General features: G+C 35.7%; 1 protein-coding gene across 2 annotated transcripts in view; it reads left to right on the top strand.

Moving 5' to 3' along the window:
- The window catches only part of LOC127413035 (follistatin-related protein 5-like), a 251,700-nt gene extending 235,450 nt beyond the window's left edge, over window positions 1–16,250 (top strand). For both annotated transcript variants that reach the window (XM_051649838.1, XM_051649837.1), the window contains exons 14-16: window positions 1,936–2,043; window positions 3,071–3,195; window positions 13,901–16,250. In XM_051649838.1, the coding sequence (XP_051505798.1) occupies window positions 1,936–2,043; window positions 3,071–3,195; window positions 13,901–14,603 (936 nt within the window). In that variant the 3' untranslated portion in view covers window positions 14,604–16,250. The remainder of the gene's footprint in view (window positions 1–1,935; window positions 2,044–3,070; window positions 3,196–13,900) is intronic.
- Window positions 16,251–17,207: the final 957 nt, after the last annotated feature.

The raw sequence follows: 17,207 nt of genomic DNA, 5'->3' as shown, positions 1-17,207 counted from the left end.
TGTTAATTAGTCACCTGATCTTATAGTAAATGAGAAACAGACAGAAAAATCCAACATTTATGATGTTATTTACTCACAGTTTATTGACAAATTCCATTCAAGCTGGAGGATTCATTATTCATCAACCAAACAATAAGTTCTGCTGATTGTTTGTACAATTGAACATTTCCCACAACTGCTAAGGATTACATTGAGAATTTGTTTATCTGTGCTAAAACATTTGTATGATTCGATGTAATCCTCAAAAGGAGGGGAGGGATGTGGTGGGATTCCAACTCAACATACACATCTGCTCCCACAGATTATTGCACACATGGAGATTGCAGCCGAAGACAACAACCACCCTTTTTCATTTTAGCTTCACATGAACACTAGTTTATTGTCAAGTCAAGCTGTACAAAATATTCACATTGTGGCGAACGAAAAGAGATAGTACACCCAAAAATAATTTACTCGCCCTCATGTCCTTCCAAACCCATTTCTTCTGCGAAACACAAAAGGAGAAAGCGTATAGAATGTTGTAGTCCCTGATTTCCATGCAATGGCAATAGTGACTTTCTTTAATATTTACAAGTCGCATGAACTTTGACACTTTTGGGTGCTTATTTAGGCTATAGAGTCACTAAAACCTGCCATTGTATGAAAATCAGGGAATGCAATATTCTTTCAAATATCTCTTTCTTTTTAAGAACGAAAGCAATACGGGTTTGGATCGACATGAGGGAGAGTAAATCATGAAATAATTTTCATTTTTGTGTAAACTATTCTTTTAACAGGGAAATTAAGTTGATTACAAAAATGTTCAGCCATACTGAGAAATAGAGAGAGAATAATCATTTTTGCAGTGCTCAATGTGCAAATTAGCAATTGCTTCATATTTGTGTGCACCCATGTAAGCAAAATGAGGTGTGAATATTGCACAGTAAGGCTACCACCACACAATATGCATCGTTTGATTCCACGTGGAATATCGCCAGCCAGGTGACGGAGAATGGATATAGACACAAAGCTATTATTTCAGACTGGATGAGCTATTGTTACTGTCAGCACTCCATTTAAAATGCACACCCATAACCAAACTTTACATATATGAAAAGCATGCAGGTGTCCGTTTGAAAGCGAAACACTTTTTCTCTGTCCTGGCTGGCTGCTTTGGTGGGCTTGTAAACTTTTATTGTGACTTTTGTAGAATGTCAAAAAGCATTGGCTTTTAGCAAAGGGTGGTGAATTGGCCTCATGAATCAACATAATGAGTTCCAGTGATTTCATTCAATTCTCACAGGGACTCTTTAGAAGCAAGCAATGTGGAAAATGGATACATTTTTCAAAGGCGCTCTACTGACCAGAGGCAAAATTGCTTAAGCGTAAGATAATTATAAAATTTTACTTCACTAAATGATAAATACTGTGTAGCTCCATTCTGAATTTTTTTGAAGCAATATTACACAAGCAAGAGTGCTGTTGCATTAAATATCAGTCAGCACGTCTGTGATGGCATGGTTGCTTGAGCAACTGCATTTACTTTGTATGACACTATCGGTTAGGTTTAGGTTTAAGGTTAGAGTAGAGAGGTAGGTTTTGTTGATTTAAATCTCGCTATAATATTAACCTTTGGGAATTTTTTTTACTTATGTTAAGTGCCAAACAATAGACATTTCACCCCGGAACTGCTGTGATACATATAAGGATCCATGTAATATCATTTTGCAAAAATGACACCACAGTCACGTAATTTTTATGAGATCAGGCCAAGTTATTTTTTATAGTTTTCCTCCACTAGTGCAAATAGTTTCAAACAAAGATAAACAACACACTGATAGTCTGTTTTTCAGAACTAATGGTTGTAAAATATTGGTTGTTAAATGTAACTGCAATATCTGACTATGATGACATCAGTCATCAGACCACTCATTATTTTGTTGTTATCATCAATAGACTGTAAGCACGGACTGGGTTCCAGTGAAGCTGCACTATGACAAGTCTAATGACCAGGTGTGGATTCTGAGCTGGGGAGATCTCAAGAAAAATTTGCCAACTCTCCAGGTAAGCTTGACTCAACCAAATCAAGTTTCTGAAAATGGCTTCCTCTGCCTCCACAGCTCTCAGTCTAATGATACATGATCAACTTTTAAAGAGTGCTAATCACCACCCTGTGACAGCTCTCAAACAAGATTGCTAAGACATTCTGCCTGAATACTTCTCTCATATGATTATCCAAGTAGATAATGGCCCTGCTGTTTGTGTGTTTTGATCATTTTCGTTTTCAGACATGTTTTTGATAATGTAAAGACATTTTTAGAACCTTTGATAACAATGTAAAATTTTGCCAGCATTGCAAGGGGTCTCAACGGGGTTGCTTAACAAATGATTATTAGGTACAGACATGGTCCCCATAATGCACAACTTTCATAGATCATAGACAAAGAACACTGAGTTCTTTGGGTACAAAGGGATTTGAAGCTTACTGTGTTATGATAAAAGTTACTCGAGTACAGTTGCTGGTTATTCCGTAATAATTGATGACATCCAGACTGGTATTGCGGGCATGACATAAAACATCATGTAATACATTATTACTCATTACAGTATTTTTGACTTGACAGTTAGACAGGTCATCTGAAATTATCATGAATTTCTATAGGTATTCAAATTAATTTAGGAAAAATTACAGTTCTTTGTTTTTATCTGATTTCTTTGTCCAGTGTCTTGTTTTTGTCTTTTTGTCTGGTTACTATTGCAGCCTGCATGATTTTTGAAGCTCTATTACTTTGAAACTTTGTAACAATTCGGAAAAACAAGTTCTGTTTATTACTGTGTTATAATAAAGGCTACTTAAGTAAAGTTACTGTTTATTACTGTGTTACAATAAAGGTTACCTGAGGGGGGATAGGGTAGCTGCACCAACGTGTGTGTGTGTGTGTGTGTGTGTGTGTGTGTGTGTGTGTGTGTGTGTGTGTGTGTGTGTGCATGCGTGCGTGTGTGTGTGTGTGAGAGAGAGAGCGAGAGAGAGAGTTCAATGAAATTGCATAACTTATGTGCCTATTAAATGTGAGAATCTTCTATGCATCAGGTGATCAGCCAGGCCAGTGGAAGCACATCTCACCACACCATCCACACTCAACCAGTTGGCCATCGCTTCGACAGGGTGGAGGATTTCTTCATTCCACCTATCAGCCTCACCATCAATCACATTAGGTAAGAGAGAGAGAGGGGAGAGACACCACCACTTCACACTAGTGAGCAACACACTCTGAAAGCAGAAAAGGAGAATTCTACTCCCCAAAGCAACTGGCATGAGCTATGTATGAGCACTTCCTTACAGTGATTATAACTCTACTCCAGAGAGAACAGCTCCAGCTCTGCATAGTGTGTAAATTGCATTTGGGGACTGACATTTAGATCTTAATAAACCATTTTGTGCATTCATAGTCACTCGCATGGGGAAGTAGCTTTAGCAGCTGTCGAGAGGGGAATGGTGAGTTTAAAGCCTGAATAAACACACCAAGAGATGTTGCCTGGATATGAAAATCTAATTTGAATTGATTCAAATCTGAGTTGAAGATTACTAAGCATGCTCCTCTGATCCTCTTACTTCCCCTTTTGGCAGATGGATGTTTACTTATGCTACTGTGTCGTGCTAATATAAAAAATAATGACTCAATTCCAAACCAAGATTTTGAAGGGTTTACTTGTAATCAACATTGAGAGAGAAAGTCACACAGTTCCTGACAAGATCACAATGGCAAACAATGTAAAGTGTTCATATAGCGATACTCATACGAAGCACACGGGAGACTAGACTCACAATTCATTTCATTAGAATTTGGCATAAGCATGTTGCTAATCCAATAACACAATACATTTAAAGTAGTGCTGTCAGTCGATTAACATTTTAAATCGTGATTAATCGTATATGTTTTTGTAGTTAATCATGATTATTTTGAAAGTGCTGAAATTTGACTCTTTATATATTTCTTTTCCTGTCAGAATGCATTTATTTCCATCTTAGGAAATAAAACAAAACAAAATACAATATAATTCTTTATTAACATTTTCAAACAAAGCCTTCCACAGTATAAAGATAAAATGCACCAAAATAGCACTAATTTAAGTAACATTAAACGTTTTCCAAAGTTTAACTGGGAGGTTGACTAATTGAAAGAACAAAAGACTTAGTCCCCACGTAGGTTGCATATTTATTGCAATGGGCATGAAATCTCCTAAACTCTCATCCTCCACAATATTAATCAGCCAGCAGACTGTGGCTATCCACTTTGCTACAGCAATCGTGAAACTGTGTTCATGATTCACGTCAGGCGCCATCGTCAAGTGCCGCTTTGAACTCCACATGAAAAGCGCTTACAGACAAAAAACATCTCATTCTGTACTTTGGTAATAGTTAAGACTTGACGTGCTTCTGTGGTAATTAAAATGTGCCTTACATAGGCTGAACAATACTTGCTTTATATCACAAGTTCCATCTAGGCTTGTTTTGTGAAAAAACTGCAGAGGTCCTTTTTCCATAATTTTATCACTGACATGAAATCACTGTTGTGTGCGTGTTTGTGAAAGGTTCCGCAAAGATTCCGTCCTTCCAACCACTGTTTATGCTGTTCAGTTATGCTTTATTAACGGTAAATGCATTAATCACAATTAAGAAAAATTAACCTGTTAATCTTTTTAAATGAATCACATGCACTAACGCATTAATTTTGACAGCTCTTATTTAAAGGCATAAAAATTATCGGGACCAGAGATAATACGGCTTACACACATAGCTCTCACACACTTATACACTCACTCTCCTCATGAGAAGTCAAGGAAACCTGAAGTTTGAGTTAACTCCAGATTGTAGTACAAAACCTTTCAGTTCTAGTAAATGTGCCAAAATGCAAGTCAATTTCCTGTCATTTGAGATCAGCGACTGTCTGCCTCGTTTTTCCTGAATAAACTGCTGGACGCTCCGTTGAGAGTATGAACACTTTTGGGCCTCAAGATGTCAGTGACATTTAGCGGTGGTGTCCTCTCCCTGATGGAGTAATGTGTTTCAGTGCTCCAAGTCCACAGAGTGCAACATCAGCACTCTACACTGAAATAGAGGTTAACTCCAGAGTAAAGTATTATAGCCCTCTGATCTTGTAGCTTGGCAAGTGTCTGGATTTAGCACATGACATCAGCTTTTGGACAGAGAAGTTGTGTTTCTTTGTAAATCCAGTTACGTAACACATTTGAGGAACTACATCACTGATAATCTAAAGTGAATAAGATTGAAAGAGGGGAATACACATTATGTTAGATAACAGACTCACAGATCATGAAACAAACATTTATATTTGTAGGTATTCGAACCTGATCAAGAATCAACAAATAGCTTCTGAAAGTTGTGTTCCCCATTTTGCTAAATTACTGACAAGTGACGTACCCCATCTGACATTTTTACATCAGTTCAACTGTGATCACCTTTCCCTGTGGTGCTGTTGATAGCACATTGCACAAGCAACCTTCAATACATGGGTTCTGGTCCCATGGGAACCTGGAAGTAATCATATTTATATAAAAATTGGTGAGCAATTGGGAGTTTTTTGGGTAGGGTTAATGAAATATGCATTTCTGACAATACAGACAACCAGAGTACTGGAAATCATAATTATGTTTTTGTTTGTTCAAAATGTTCAAAATCCAATAAATTCTAAATGTTGAAGGTATTGGCATTCTTAACCAATTTAATTTCGCTTTTCATTTTTAAACTGTCCATACATTGATATTGTACATATTCATGGGTAAAAAGATATGTGTGATATACACGAATACCTACGAATACTAATGAGATCACTCTGTAAAAAGTTATATGAAATGATTTATATAATATGCTCATATAATGAGATGTGTTATAGTTAAATAGCACCAGTGTCATTGTACAAAACACTGTTGTAAGGAGGTGATCCGTGATCCAATAATTATTTCTCATTTGAAATGCCTCATAGGCTTTGACTTCACCTGTGTCAGTTTACTGTTGAGGAGGGATTTGCACAGGGGAGAGACTGAATGTGACATTTTAGTTTTAGGTTGTCAAATTATTTCAAAGTTTACACACCTTCACACTGCGAAAATAACAGCCTACAGGAGTCTTTTTACGGCATTCATTGACTTTCTGTCACGCATTTATCCATAACCAGCCCACGGACAAATATGTTAACGTGTCAGTTGTAAGCAATACATTATTTAAAATGATATGCTTGTTTTTTTTTACAGTATTTCATTTTTATTATTAATTGTACAGTAAGCCCTGTGCAAATGCTAATTACATTCTTTTCTGGTCTAAAGGGTAGGTTGGATAAATATTGAATCGATTTGTATAAACGTAGGTTTGGCGATGAATGAGGAAATGTATTTTGTTTGTTCATATGAAGGGTAGTTTTAAGATGCCTGAGGTGAAATAGGAGGACAGCACTGATTTACGAGAGAAAAGTGCTTCCATTAATTCCTCTACAGTGGCAACATAAACAATCCCACAGCAAATTACAAAGTATACACAATGCTACAAAAACACCCATTTGGGTTGCATTTTTTATTTTCATATTGTAGAGCTGTCCTGTATATTGACTACATGGGTAGAGGCAAGTGACTTTTTAAAGCAATGAAAACAGCTTTATCCCTGTGGCTGTAGATATCCAGAAGACATAACTATGTTTGTCAACTCCAAAAGATCTATGCAACTCTTAAGAATCAACTACTGGTGTTCAAAGGGATACATCAAAGGAAAGCTGGACTCTCAAACAAACAGAAAGCGATTTGCAAATACAAAGGGCCATTTGTGAGAAAATTAAGAGTAGTTGTCCTGTACTACTGGCTTTACAAACAAATGCGCTTTGTTTTACAAATATAAAAAAAATAAAATAAAATAAAAAAAATCATAATTTGTTTCATATAAGCCTACATCATATTTCACAAATAAATACAATCTATACTACAAATTCTACAGGATTGTTGAACAAATAATAAATATGATGTGAACAAATACATACCATTTGTGAGTCACGTGACTTTAGGCAAAATTTTCTCAACCACAGTCCTGATTTTCTCACAGATGCATCAGTGAGTTTCTCACAAATGGGCTGAGCCACGACCTCTTTAAACAGTAGATGGTGCAGTGCTGCCACATTCTTTCACTTAGTTTTGTCGTTACTACATATTACTGTAATGTTGAGACAGACTGAAGACAGAAACAGACGATGAAGATCTGTGAACCCAAGTGAACCCAAGTGCAGAATTTATTAACGAGAAATCCAAAATAAGACGAAACAAACATAAACGACTTGACAACGCTACACCAAAACAATACTCGACAAAGACAAAGGCAAACATAAGGGCTATAAATACTCTGACATTGGTAACAAGTTAACAAGACCACCAATGAAAATACAAGACTTATAACAATATAACAAGACAATGAAACATGAACCAATAACAAGACAAGACTAATAAATAAAGGAACCAATGAGAACAAAACACATGAAACATGGTGGGAACAGGATAATCACATGACTAGACAAGGAAGTGAACATATTTCAAAATAAAAAAACTTGAAGACATGAACAAACACATTTAAACATGACAATTACAAGGTAAAAACAACTTATTTTCTAGTAAAAATTAGATCCTTTCTGGTAATTAGAAAATATGTAATGAATAACAGTATTTTCTAGTAAAATATATATTTTATCCTTATATTTTTCTTCTGATCAGGTAAAAACGAGAAATGTTCTACTAATAATGCGATAAAAACAACCTTTCAGGAATCACGTTTGTAGTCATCATAGCGTAGTTAACTTAAATGATCTATTTATACTTTATCGTCACTTTTAACCGTAAAGAAATTTTAATAGCTTTATGCCTTGATTACATTGCAATTTATGCTTTAAAGATCATCTTACTTTGTAGGCTACATTATTTTACGATACACAGTGCTTAGACCTGAAACCAGAAAATCAATGAATGAACGTGTCTTAATATGGAGATATGTAGTTCAGTACAATGCTAAGGCCCATCGTTATATATCTGTGTGCATCTGTTTGGTTACTGCAGAGCCAAGTCAAGTCAAGTTTTTATTTGTATTGCGCTTTTCACAACACACATCGTTTCAAAGCAGCTTTACAGAAAATTATGCTGTTACAAAAAATGAAGCTGTAATGTGTGTAATGTCTAAAAGTCTTCATTCTGCGGTTAGATAAAAAAGAGCCCACTATAATGATAAAATCGAGTGTCACACTAAATGCATTTATCTCGGGCCACTTTTATAAATCCCTAAGAAGCTGCGCATTAGTACTTCTGAAACCTGTTCTTCCCCAAAGCCATAATTGTTTCCCTTATTAAATAAATGTTCAATAACTACTGTATTAACGCTAACGCATAGGCTAAACATGAGAAAAATGGCACCATCTGGTGGAAAATATTAAAAATGTACATTTTGAAGCCAGGGCTCCGGAATGAAAGCTGAATATCATAGAATTCATGATTTTATGCTTTAATTGCACTGGGATCAAATATTGCATAATATAATGGGTTTCAATGGGGATGTTTTTGTCCTTAAGGTCCTGAGTGTAACTATTTTGTGTACACAGTGTATTATAGATGTATTATAGGAACTGAGGTTGAAATATCAAAATTCCCCAAAAAATAAACACCTTTGGCAAAATTTATGCCGTTGGCATTAAAACAATAAAATGATAGAAAAAACAAAAATGTCCCGAAGGTCACACAAGGGTTAAGTTTCAAGACAATTTGGTCATTTGCTCTTTTCACTAATCATTTTGTGTGCTCGTGGTCAGGGCAGTAACATTTAGTAGGTCATTAAGGTATTTGCAGGTAAGTAAGGTATTTGTGTTTCTTTTTTGGGATAAAACCTTCATTAAAGCTGCACTATGTAACTTTGTGCTCTCTAGATATATCTGTGGTTGAAACTTAAAATTGCAAGCAATTTGCGGAAGAATACATTACGTCAGTCAATTTGAGCTTACCTGGACATCGCCTATGTGTGATCATGACTGGAGCCGGAGTCATAACGTGCTATTTTCATGTTGATATTATGTTTACGATTAAATATTTGAAATGGAAATATTACATGCTTTGATGAAGATAAACAACACTCTTATTTACATATTTGAATGAATTTTACACTTAAATCGCTTTTCTGACACTACACGCAAAGCACTTTTCAATAGAGAACAGGGGACTCACCTCAGCCACCACTAGTAGATCTTAATATGATTATTCAAGTGTTTTATATACTATTAATGTTTGAGTTGTACTACAATTTTCAATTTAAGAGGTTAAACTCGTGATATGGCTGATACGAATTCAATAGAAGACTTTATTATTTGTATACTGTATTGTCCAGCTTCAGTTACTACAATAGCATTTCTATGCAATGCACACAATAACACAGTAAACTAAAAACATAAAATGAGGATTCAATAATGATGGGGATAAAGTATAATTTTTTAAACGTAAAAATAAGATGCTTAAATATCCAAAATTACAATTACAAGAAGTCAATTTCAGTAGTCATCCATATTAAACATGTCACAGTAACTTCACCGCACAATGTAGATACATCGCGATCGGTTATCACATGAGTAATGTTCAATTCATAAAAGCATGACAAGCAATATTAGCTTAAAATATTACTCTAAAATATTAGCAATAAACTCCAGCGCTGGATCGCCACCAAGGGTGTAGATTTGGCTTGAACATGGGGGGGGGGGTGTTGCAATATGAAGCATTTACATGTTTCCATTGATCATGGTATAAATAATGGGGGGGGTGTGTACTTGCTTGTTTTGATCATTCCGACCCCGGAATCTACGCCCCTGATTGCAATTTATTTTAAAACGCATGAATGAAATGGAAGCTATTCCAAAAAGTGGTGGGGACAGAATTGACAAAGGCAAAAAGTGGTAGGGACATGTCCTACCCATCCCACCCGCAAATGACACCTATGATAGGTTGATTTCCTCGAAAATATCACACTGCTTACTTTGTAGGCAGCTTTGTTGATTATAGTGAAAACTATGTATTTTTGTTGTGTTGCATCACATCGCTTGCTTGCAGTGTTGATTGGATGTTAAATGGACTCATTTTCATTTATGTTCAGGGACCCTCCAAACCTGCCGGATCTGTCACTAGTATTTTTCTGGGACCTCATAATTTACAAATTAAGCTCTGAGTATATCTCCACAGCCAGAATGGTTTGGCCTGTAACTAATGGATAGATACCAGCTGCCAATTTATGGAACACATCACTGGCAGCGATAATCTGTCCCATCAGTCCTTGGCAGATGTGCCCTGTTGGCCAGACATAGACAGACCCTGACATTCATCTTCTTTGAAAGAAGATGAATGTCAGAGTTTGAAGTATGTACTAAAATTGATTGGAGAACATGCAGATTTAATTGAGCTTTGTCAGAGGCCTCGTTTCACTCACCAACTTTATTTTTGTTGTATTCTTCCAAGTAATTTTTAATAGTCAATAATTGGGATCTTTGGATTTTTCAATGGATGTGTAGATGATTAATAATTTTTTTTTATTTTTTTTTATTGAAATCAATTATACGGCCAGACATCTGGCAGAGGATGTTGGGCATGGACTGATGGACAGAGGGGTGACATTGAATTTTTTTCTCTCCCTTAAGCCTTTTGATGTCCATCATTAGACCTCACTTGTAACAGTTTACAACCTGATCACTTTGTATCAATCTGGGTCTAGAAGCTTAGTCTGTTACTTTCGATGTGGCAGGTACTTCTTATCCAAAGCAATTTAGACTTTCATTAATTGCAAGCATGGTACCTTTAGGGTAACATTGCTCAAGAACACAATGGTGTTAAGATCCAGGTCGAGGGACACTCTAATTTAGGATTGAACCTATTATTTAATAAATACATATTCCTTAACAGTGTTGGGTGTAATCTGATTACAAAGTAATTAGTTACTGTAATCTAATAACAATGTTAAGGGCATCCGGCATAAAACCTGTGCCAAGTCAAATATGCAGATCACGGATGGTCAGCTGTGGCGACCCCTAATGGGAGCAGCCAAAAGAAGAAGAAGAATCTGTAACGCAATACAACAGAAATTCTTGTAATAAGATTACTGTTACTGACTTTCAATTAAGGTAATTACTTTTAAGTTCATTATTTGGGTTGCACATATTTCTAAAATAATACTATTTAGGTATAACACATTTAAAACATGATTTCATATCTATATATGTATGTCTGTTTGTGTTTCTGTGACAGCTAAAGGGTGTACAACAAATATTGAACAAGGAGGAAATATATATATTGTTTTACATTTGATGAGTGGAAAAACACAACGCATTGTTAAAAACACAATGGGCCTCTTTCATGAAAATTTCATAAATATACGAAAGAATTGTGAGTAATTTCCGCGTAAAATGGAGCTTTTCAGAACATTTTCGCAGGATTTACGAACGCTTTGTATTCCAAGATTTTTTTTGTACAACATGTGTATGCTAGTGAATTCCAAACATTCGAAAATAGAGTGCACGTTCATTCACAATTATCATAATCCACGCCCATGAAAGCGGTATATAAGGAAGGCTTCAGACTTGCTAGAAAATGAGAATAGGAAGCTTTTAATAATGATGCGAAAAGTAATAAAAGTTTTTGTTTTTTTTATGGAGTGCATTCACATCATAAAATACTGATTTTGCAAACATTCACATCTAAAAAGAAAGTGAGGAACTTAGTCATCTTTGCTGTCATCAGAGTTTATTATGTGAATTAGTCCAAGAGGTCAATAAAAATGGTTTAACATGAAGATTTTGTGTACAAAATGTTCAGTTCATGTCGACAGGTCACAGGAGGATGTCCACCTTCTCTGGTTTAGTTGAGCGCATTGCACATCATTGGACAAACTTCGAGTAAATCCAAGACAGTACAGCTGATACAGCCTACTTCCCTTGCAACAGGAACAATCTTCAAAGAAATTGATAGAATGCCTGAAGAAGGTCTTTGACTATATGACAGTGTGTGGGCTTTTTCTTTTTTCCCGTTGTATTATTTATGCACCTGCCTGTGATGTGTTCATTTATGGTTTTACCACTGAACATACGTCAACTGAACACGATTAACCGATGCCTATACTAAATTATAAAATCTAAATAATAGAGCTTATGTTAAATAATAATAATAATAAAAGTCCAGCCAGTCACGTTAGAGGGCATTCTTTTTTTTTTTTTTTTTTTGAGAAAATCAAATGCAAACCCATGTGAAGAAATTCTGCTGGAATAAGCAGAGTTGGGGGAGAAAAATATACTTTGAATTAATAAATTTTTACATTTTAATTTTTATTATTATTCTTTCTCTCTTTTTTTTTAGGTTAATTCCACTCATTTAATTATTAAAGAGCACCTATTATGGTTTTCATGGTCTCATACAATAGATTTACATGCATCCAAGATCAAAAAACACTTTCATTTGCTCATAATTTAAATTGCAGCATTACCCTTTTTTCCCAGTGTCAAAAACGACTCGTTCAATGATCCGTTCGAAAGGATTCATTCTAAACTTCCAATGAAGACCAGAGGTGGGTTTTTTGTTACCAAATTACATAGGTTAGTACAGGAAATAAGTCTGGAATTACTAACGACTCGTTTCAGGTGTTCAGAATCGGTTCTTTCTTTTGGGAGTCAATAACTCCATTTGTCGTGCACTTTGATTTTTGTAACTTTGCAGACTTTTTTAAATTCACAAACAGCTATATAACACACTACATGAAAGGTAATATTTGAAAAACCATAATAGGTGCTTTTTAATTATTATTTTTTTCATTACTTATTTAATTTTACTTCTATCAAATGTAGTCATGTCCATTTGTCTGAAAGAACACAACACGTTCGGATGACTGACGCACGATTTACATTTTGAAAATATGAAAATTTTCTTGAATTCGAAAATTTACATCAGACCGGCTTTACAAATGATTTATTCAAAAATTCGTTCTGCTCGTGTTTCATGAATGAGGGCCAATGTTTTTAAGGTTAATGATCTTCTTTTAAATCTACAAAACTGACCTGCCTAACCTTAATCATAAACGTAACCCTAACCAATAGTGGAACCTGGAAGAGAACGCGTTTGACCGACAGACCCTGCCCCTTACCTGGATTAAACTCTTCTTTAAAGCCACAGACCATGGACACTACGAGGAAATCAACCTTTAATTTATTTTATTATAAGTAGTATAAAATTAAATATTAAGAGTGGAGAGAGGAAACAGGATGGGCATTAGAGTGGGACAAAAGGTGGATTAGAACCCAGGTTGCTCATGTGTTAAAGCGGTTTTGTAAATCTCCACCCCACTGCAGTGACACAAATGGTTCACTATGTTGTCAATTTCTATGGTTCAACCAGACTATTGGGGTAAAAATAGCCATGCTGTGTGGCAGGTGCTATTTACACCTGGATAGTCACTCCTTTAATTTATTGAGAATCTCATATATTTCATTTAAAAAGGTTGAAATAAATGGAAAAAATTTACTATTTAAAAACTTGCATTGAAATAAAAACTTAACCTACATGATTAATCGGAAATGCTTGTATTTTTATACCTTTCTCAAAATAAAACAGTCTAAACCAGCCTGAGATGGTTTGCTGGTCTTAGCAGTTTTCCCAGTCTAGATCATCTTAAACCAACTAAGAACATCAAAATAGTTTTTTTAGCTGGGTAAGATGATTCAGAGTGAAATAGCTACTAAGTAGTTACTCTAAAAAATTATAGGTGGTGTCAAAGCTGTCTAGCACTGTTATCTTGTATCTTTTATTGAATGAATGAAAGTGTTACATGACAAAACACCTTTAATGCATGTTCTCTTTATAACAGGTTTGGTATCATCCTCCACAAGAACGAACCAGCTCTTCATAAGATCGACTTGGAAACCACTTGCTACGTGAAGAACATCAGTCTGAAGGAATACGATTGCATCCCACAATCCCTCGCCTACACACACTTGGGTGGATACTACTTTGTCAACTGTCGGCCAGACTCTACAGGCGCGGTACGGCCACAATTAATCATCGATAGTGTAACGGACAATGTAATTGGTCCAAATGGGGATGTGAGCGGTACACCCTATGTATCTCCAGATGGCCACTATTTGGTGAGTGTGGATGACCGTGACGGGCTAATGCGCTTGCAGCCCGTGTCCGTGCGGGGCGAGATTGGCCAACCCTTTGACATTCACACCAACCTGCACCTGTCCGATCTGGCCTTCATGCCCTCGTTCACTGAGGCTAACCAGTATAATGTGTTTGGCAGCTCTGGCCAGCAGACTGATGCTCTTTTTGTGGAGCTCAGCACCGGTAATGTCAAGATGATCAAGAGTCTGAAGCAGCCCACAGCGCCGGCACAGTGGCCTTGGAACCGGCAGAACAGAGTCATCACCGGCAGTGGGCTGTTCGGACAATATCTCATGACCCCGTCCCAGAGCTCACTGTTTATACTGGATGGTCGACTGGATAAGCTCAATTGTGAGATCACTGATGTTCCCCTGGGAAATACTGTGGTGTGGGTGGGGGAGCCGTAAGCTATCTGAAAGGGACTTGAGAGCGAAACCAACAAACAAACTGGTATAGTTGGACTGAATTTGGTCTATGTTTAATTGATTGAGAAAAAAAACATCTCAAAGTTTGAAACAAATAACAAAATTGAATGTTCAAAAACCTTTATTGGAAAAGTGAACTTCATCCAAACAATTAATGGGAAATGTTTATTTTGCATAAGCTAGCCAGGTTTTCGACAAACAGCTAATAAGTATTTTCTCCAAAAACATTAGGTGGGGTCAAGCTAGCACTGGTATCTTTAATTAAGGAATTTTGCAAGAATCACTTAGTTTGAAGAAATTCTGAATGGATGAATGTTTATTCATAAAAACAATTGTTTAATGCAATTTTTGAAAAGTAATATTTCCTAATTTCCCAACTAACACTTAAAATACACAAACAAAATGCATTCTGCCCACTTTTTCCCAGTGCCTTGAAGGAATACTCACTAAAAAAAGAAAAGTAAAAGTAATGATTTCCGTTGAGCCTATGGATTAAACCCTCCTTGGCTTTTTCACATGCAGAGTGAAAACAAGAGCTACACTTAAATTTCACCTGTTTATACCTTCAGAACCTGAGGCATATCTGGCATATTAACTGCGCCTTGCTGGGAAACTGTCACTTACTGTGGAGATTGAGACGTCCGTAATGATCTGTTCAATAAATTTAAATTTGATGAAAAGTTTGGGTGTAAGAATGACGACAATGGCAAATTTGTAAATTCTTTGTCCCAAACCACTTAAAATGTTGAATTGAAACCTATCTGACTGACTTAAAAGACTAACACTTGGAAAAGTGGATCAGTGAAAACAATTCTATTACACAATATAAAACGATACAACATAGGGAGAGTTACGATCCTATTTAATCTTAGTAAGAAAGATTGTAGAGTGGGCACATAAAGAAGTTTTAGTTGACTCATAAGAGTCTGCTTTCAGTACTGGTGCGTCACGTGGTGTGATGTTAGACTTAATTTATGCATTGCAAGGGTTATATACAGTAGCTTGGGAATATTTATTTGAAAGTTTTCAATGAGAGTCACAATGCTACATGAGCACGAACAAAGGAAACTTTTAGTGTCTAGGAAGCACAAATGTGCTCACAATGTTGAATTATTTCCTCAGTGGACAGAGTCTATGCATTTTCATTGATACTCCAGCTAAATAGGCTGCATGGACTGAGCTTTTTTCCCCTAAAACATATTTTATGTTATTTTTCATGTTTTAGTTGATAGATTTTGTATGTTTTGTTGACATACTTATTGCACAGTCTTTTAAGCTTTTTATTGACTGTATTTTTCTTAGCCCTGAGTAACCATGACCGTTTTGATTTTTAGTGAGTTTAACTTGTGTTCTGTAAATAGCTAATTTGTCTACACTCAACTACAATATATTATCTAGTGTCAGTCTTCTTCAAATGGTTCAGTTTGATTTTTCCCCCTTAATTATTTTAAAGATAACAAGAACTGCACTGTCTTTGTTCCACAAATGACCAAGAACATTGTGATGTCACATCCAGACATTTCATTAGTTCCATGTAGCCATGTATGTTGATTCCCGTGGTTGTTATTTATGTAGAGAAACATGCTTGACATTATGGCATTTAAATAAAGCCTATAACTTTGAAACAAAGGGTTCCGAGTATTCTTTTGTCTCAATAATATGAATTAATCAGCTTTTAGAGTGGAGTGGATCCAAATCCACATATGTGCATTAGTGTATACAGTATAATCGACAAATTGATGAATTCAGTAAGAAGCTACTGACATGGAAAGCATTCAGTGATTCAGAAGTATAAAGGCCTCATGAAATCAAAATGAGTTTTGTGGCTTTTAGTCCATGTCTCTTTGCTTTAAGGTCATCTTTATACTCCTGAGACCCAAGTGTGACTGTTGTGTGCATTTTCCATTTCTCTTTTTGATATATATCTTGTAGCACCTATTAAACATGCAAAAAAAAGTTTCTAGAGAAAGCTGTTTCTTTTTTGCCATTTTTGACCTAATACTGACCTTAAGACATGCCAGTCTATTGCATACTGTGGCAACTCAAAAACAAACACAAAGACAATGTTAAGCTTCATTTAACGAACCAAATAGCTTTCAACTGATATAATGGCAAGTGATTTTCTAGTACAAAATTAGCAATTTAGCATGATTACTCAAGGATAAGGTGTTGCACTGTTGGCTGCTGGAAATGGGGCCTGTCTAGATTTGATCAAAAATTACCTTTTTTCAAATAGTGATGGTGCTGTTTTTTACATCACTAATGTCCTGACTATACTTTGTGATCAGCTGAATGCCACTTTGGTGAATTAAAGTACCAATTTCCTTCTGAAACAGCAAAATCATTATTCCAAACTTTTGGCCGCCAGTGTATTTACAATTGTTTATTATGGTTCCAGGAGTGTTTGTTATTTTTGAGACGTTACATCAGAAATTAGCATAATTAATTCTGATTTAAAGTAATGGCCAGCATCATTCAATCATTGCCAACCATGATAAAATAAAATTAATACATTTTAAATTATGAATCTATGTAATGATTATCCCATTGTCCCATGTCTGCCAAAGACGTTGAGTTTTCCAAACT

This window comes from Myxocyprinus asiaticus, chromosome 22 (assembly GCF_019703515.2).
Source record: "Myxocyprinus asiaticus isolate MX2 ecotype Aquarium Trade chromosome 22, UBuf_Myxa_2, whole genome shotgun sequence".
Classification (NCBI taxonomy): Eukaryota; Metazoa; Chordata; class Actinopteri; order Cypriniformes; family Catostomidae; genus Myxocyprinus; species Myxocyprinus asiaticus.
Note: the sequence above shows the minus strand (reverse complement) of the source record. Positions and strands in the feature narration are given on the sequence as shown.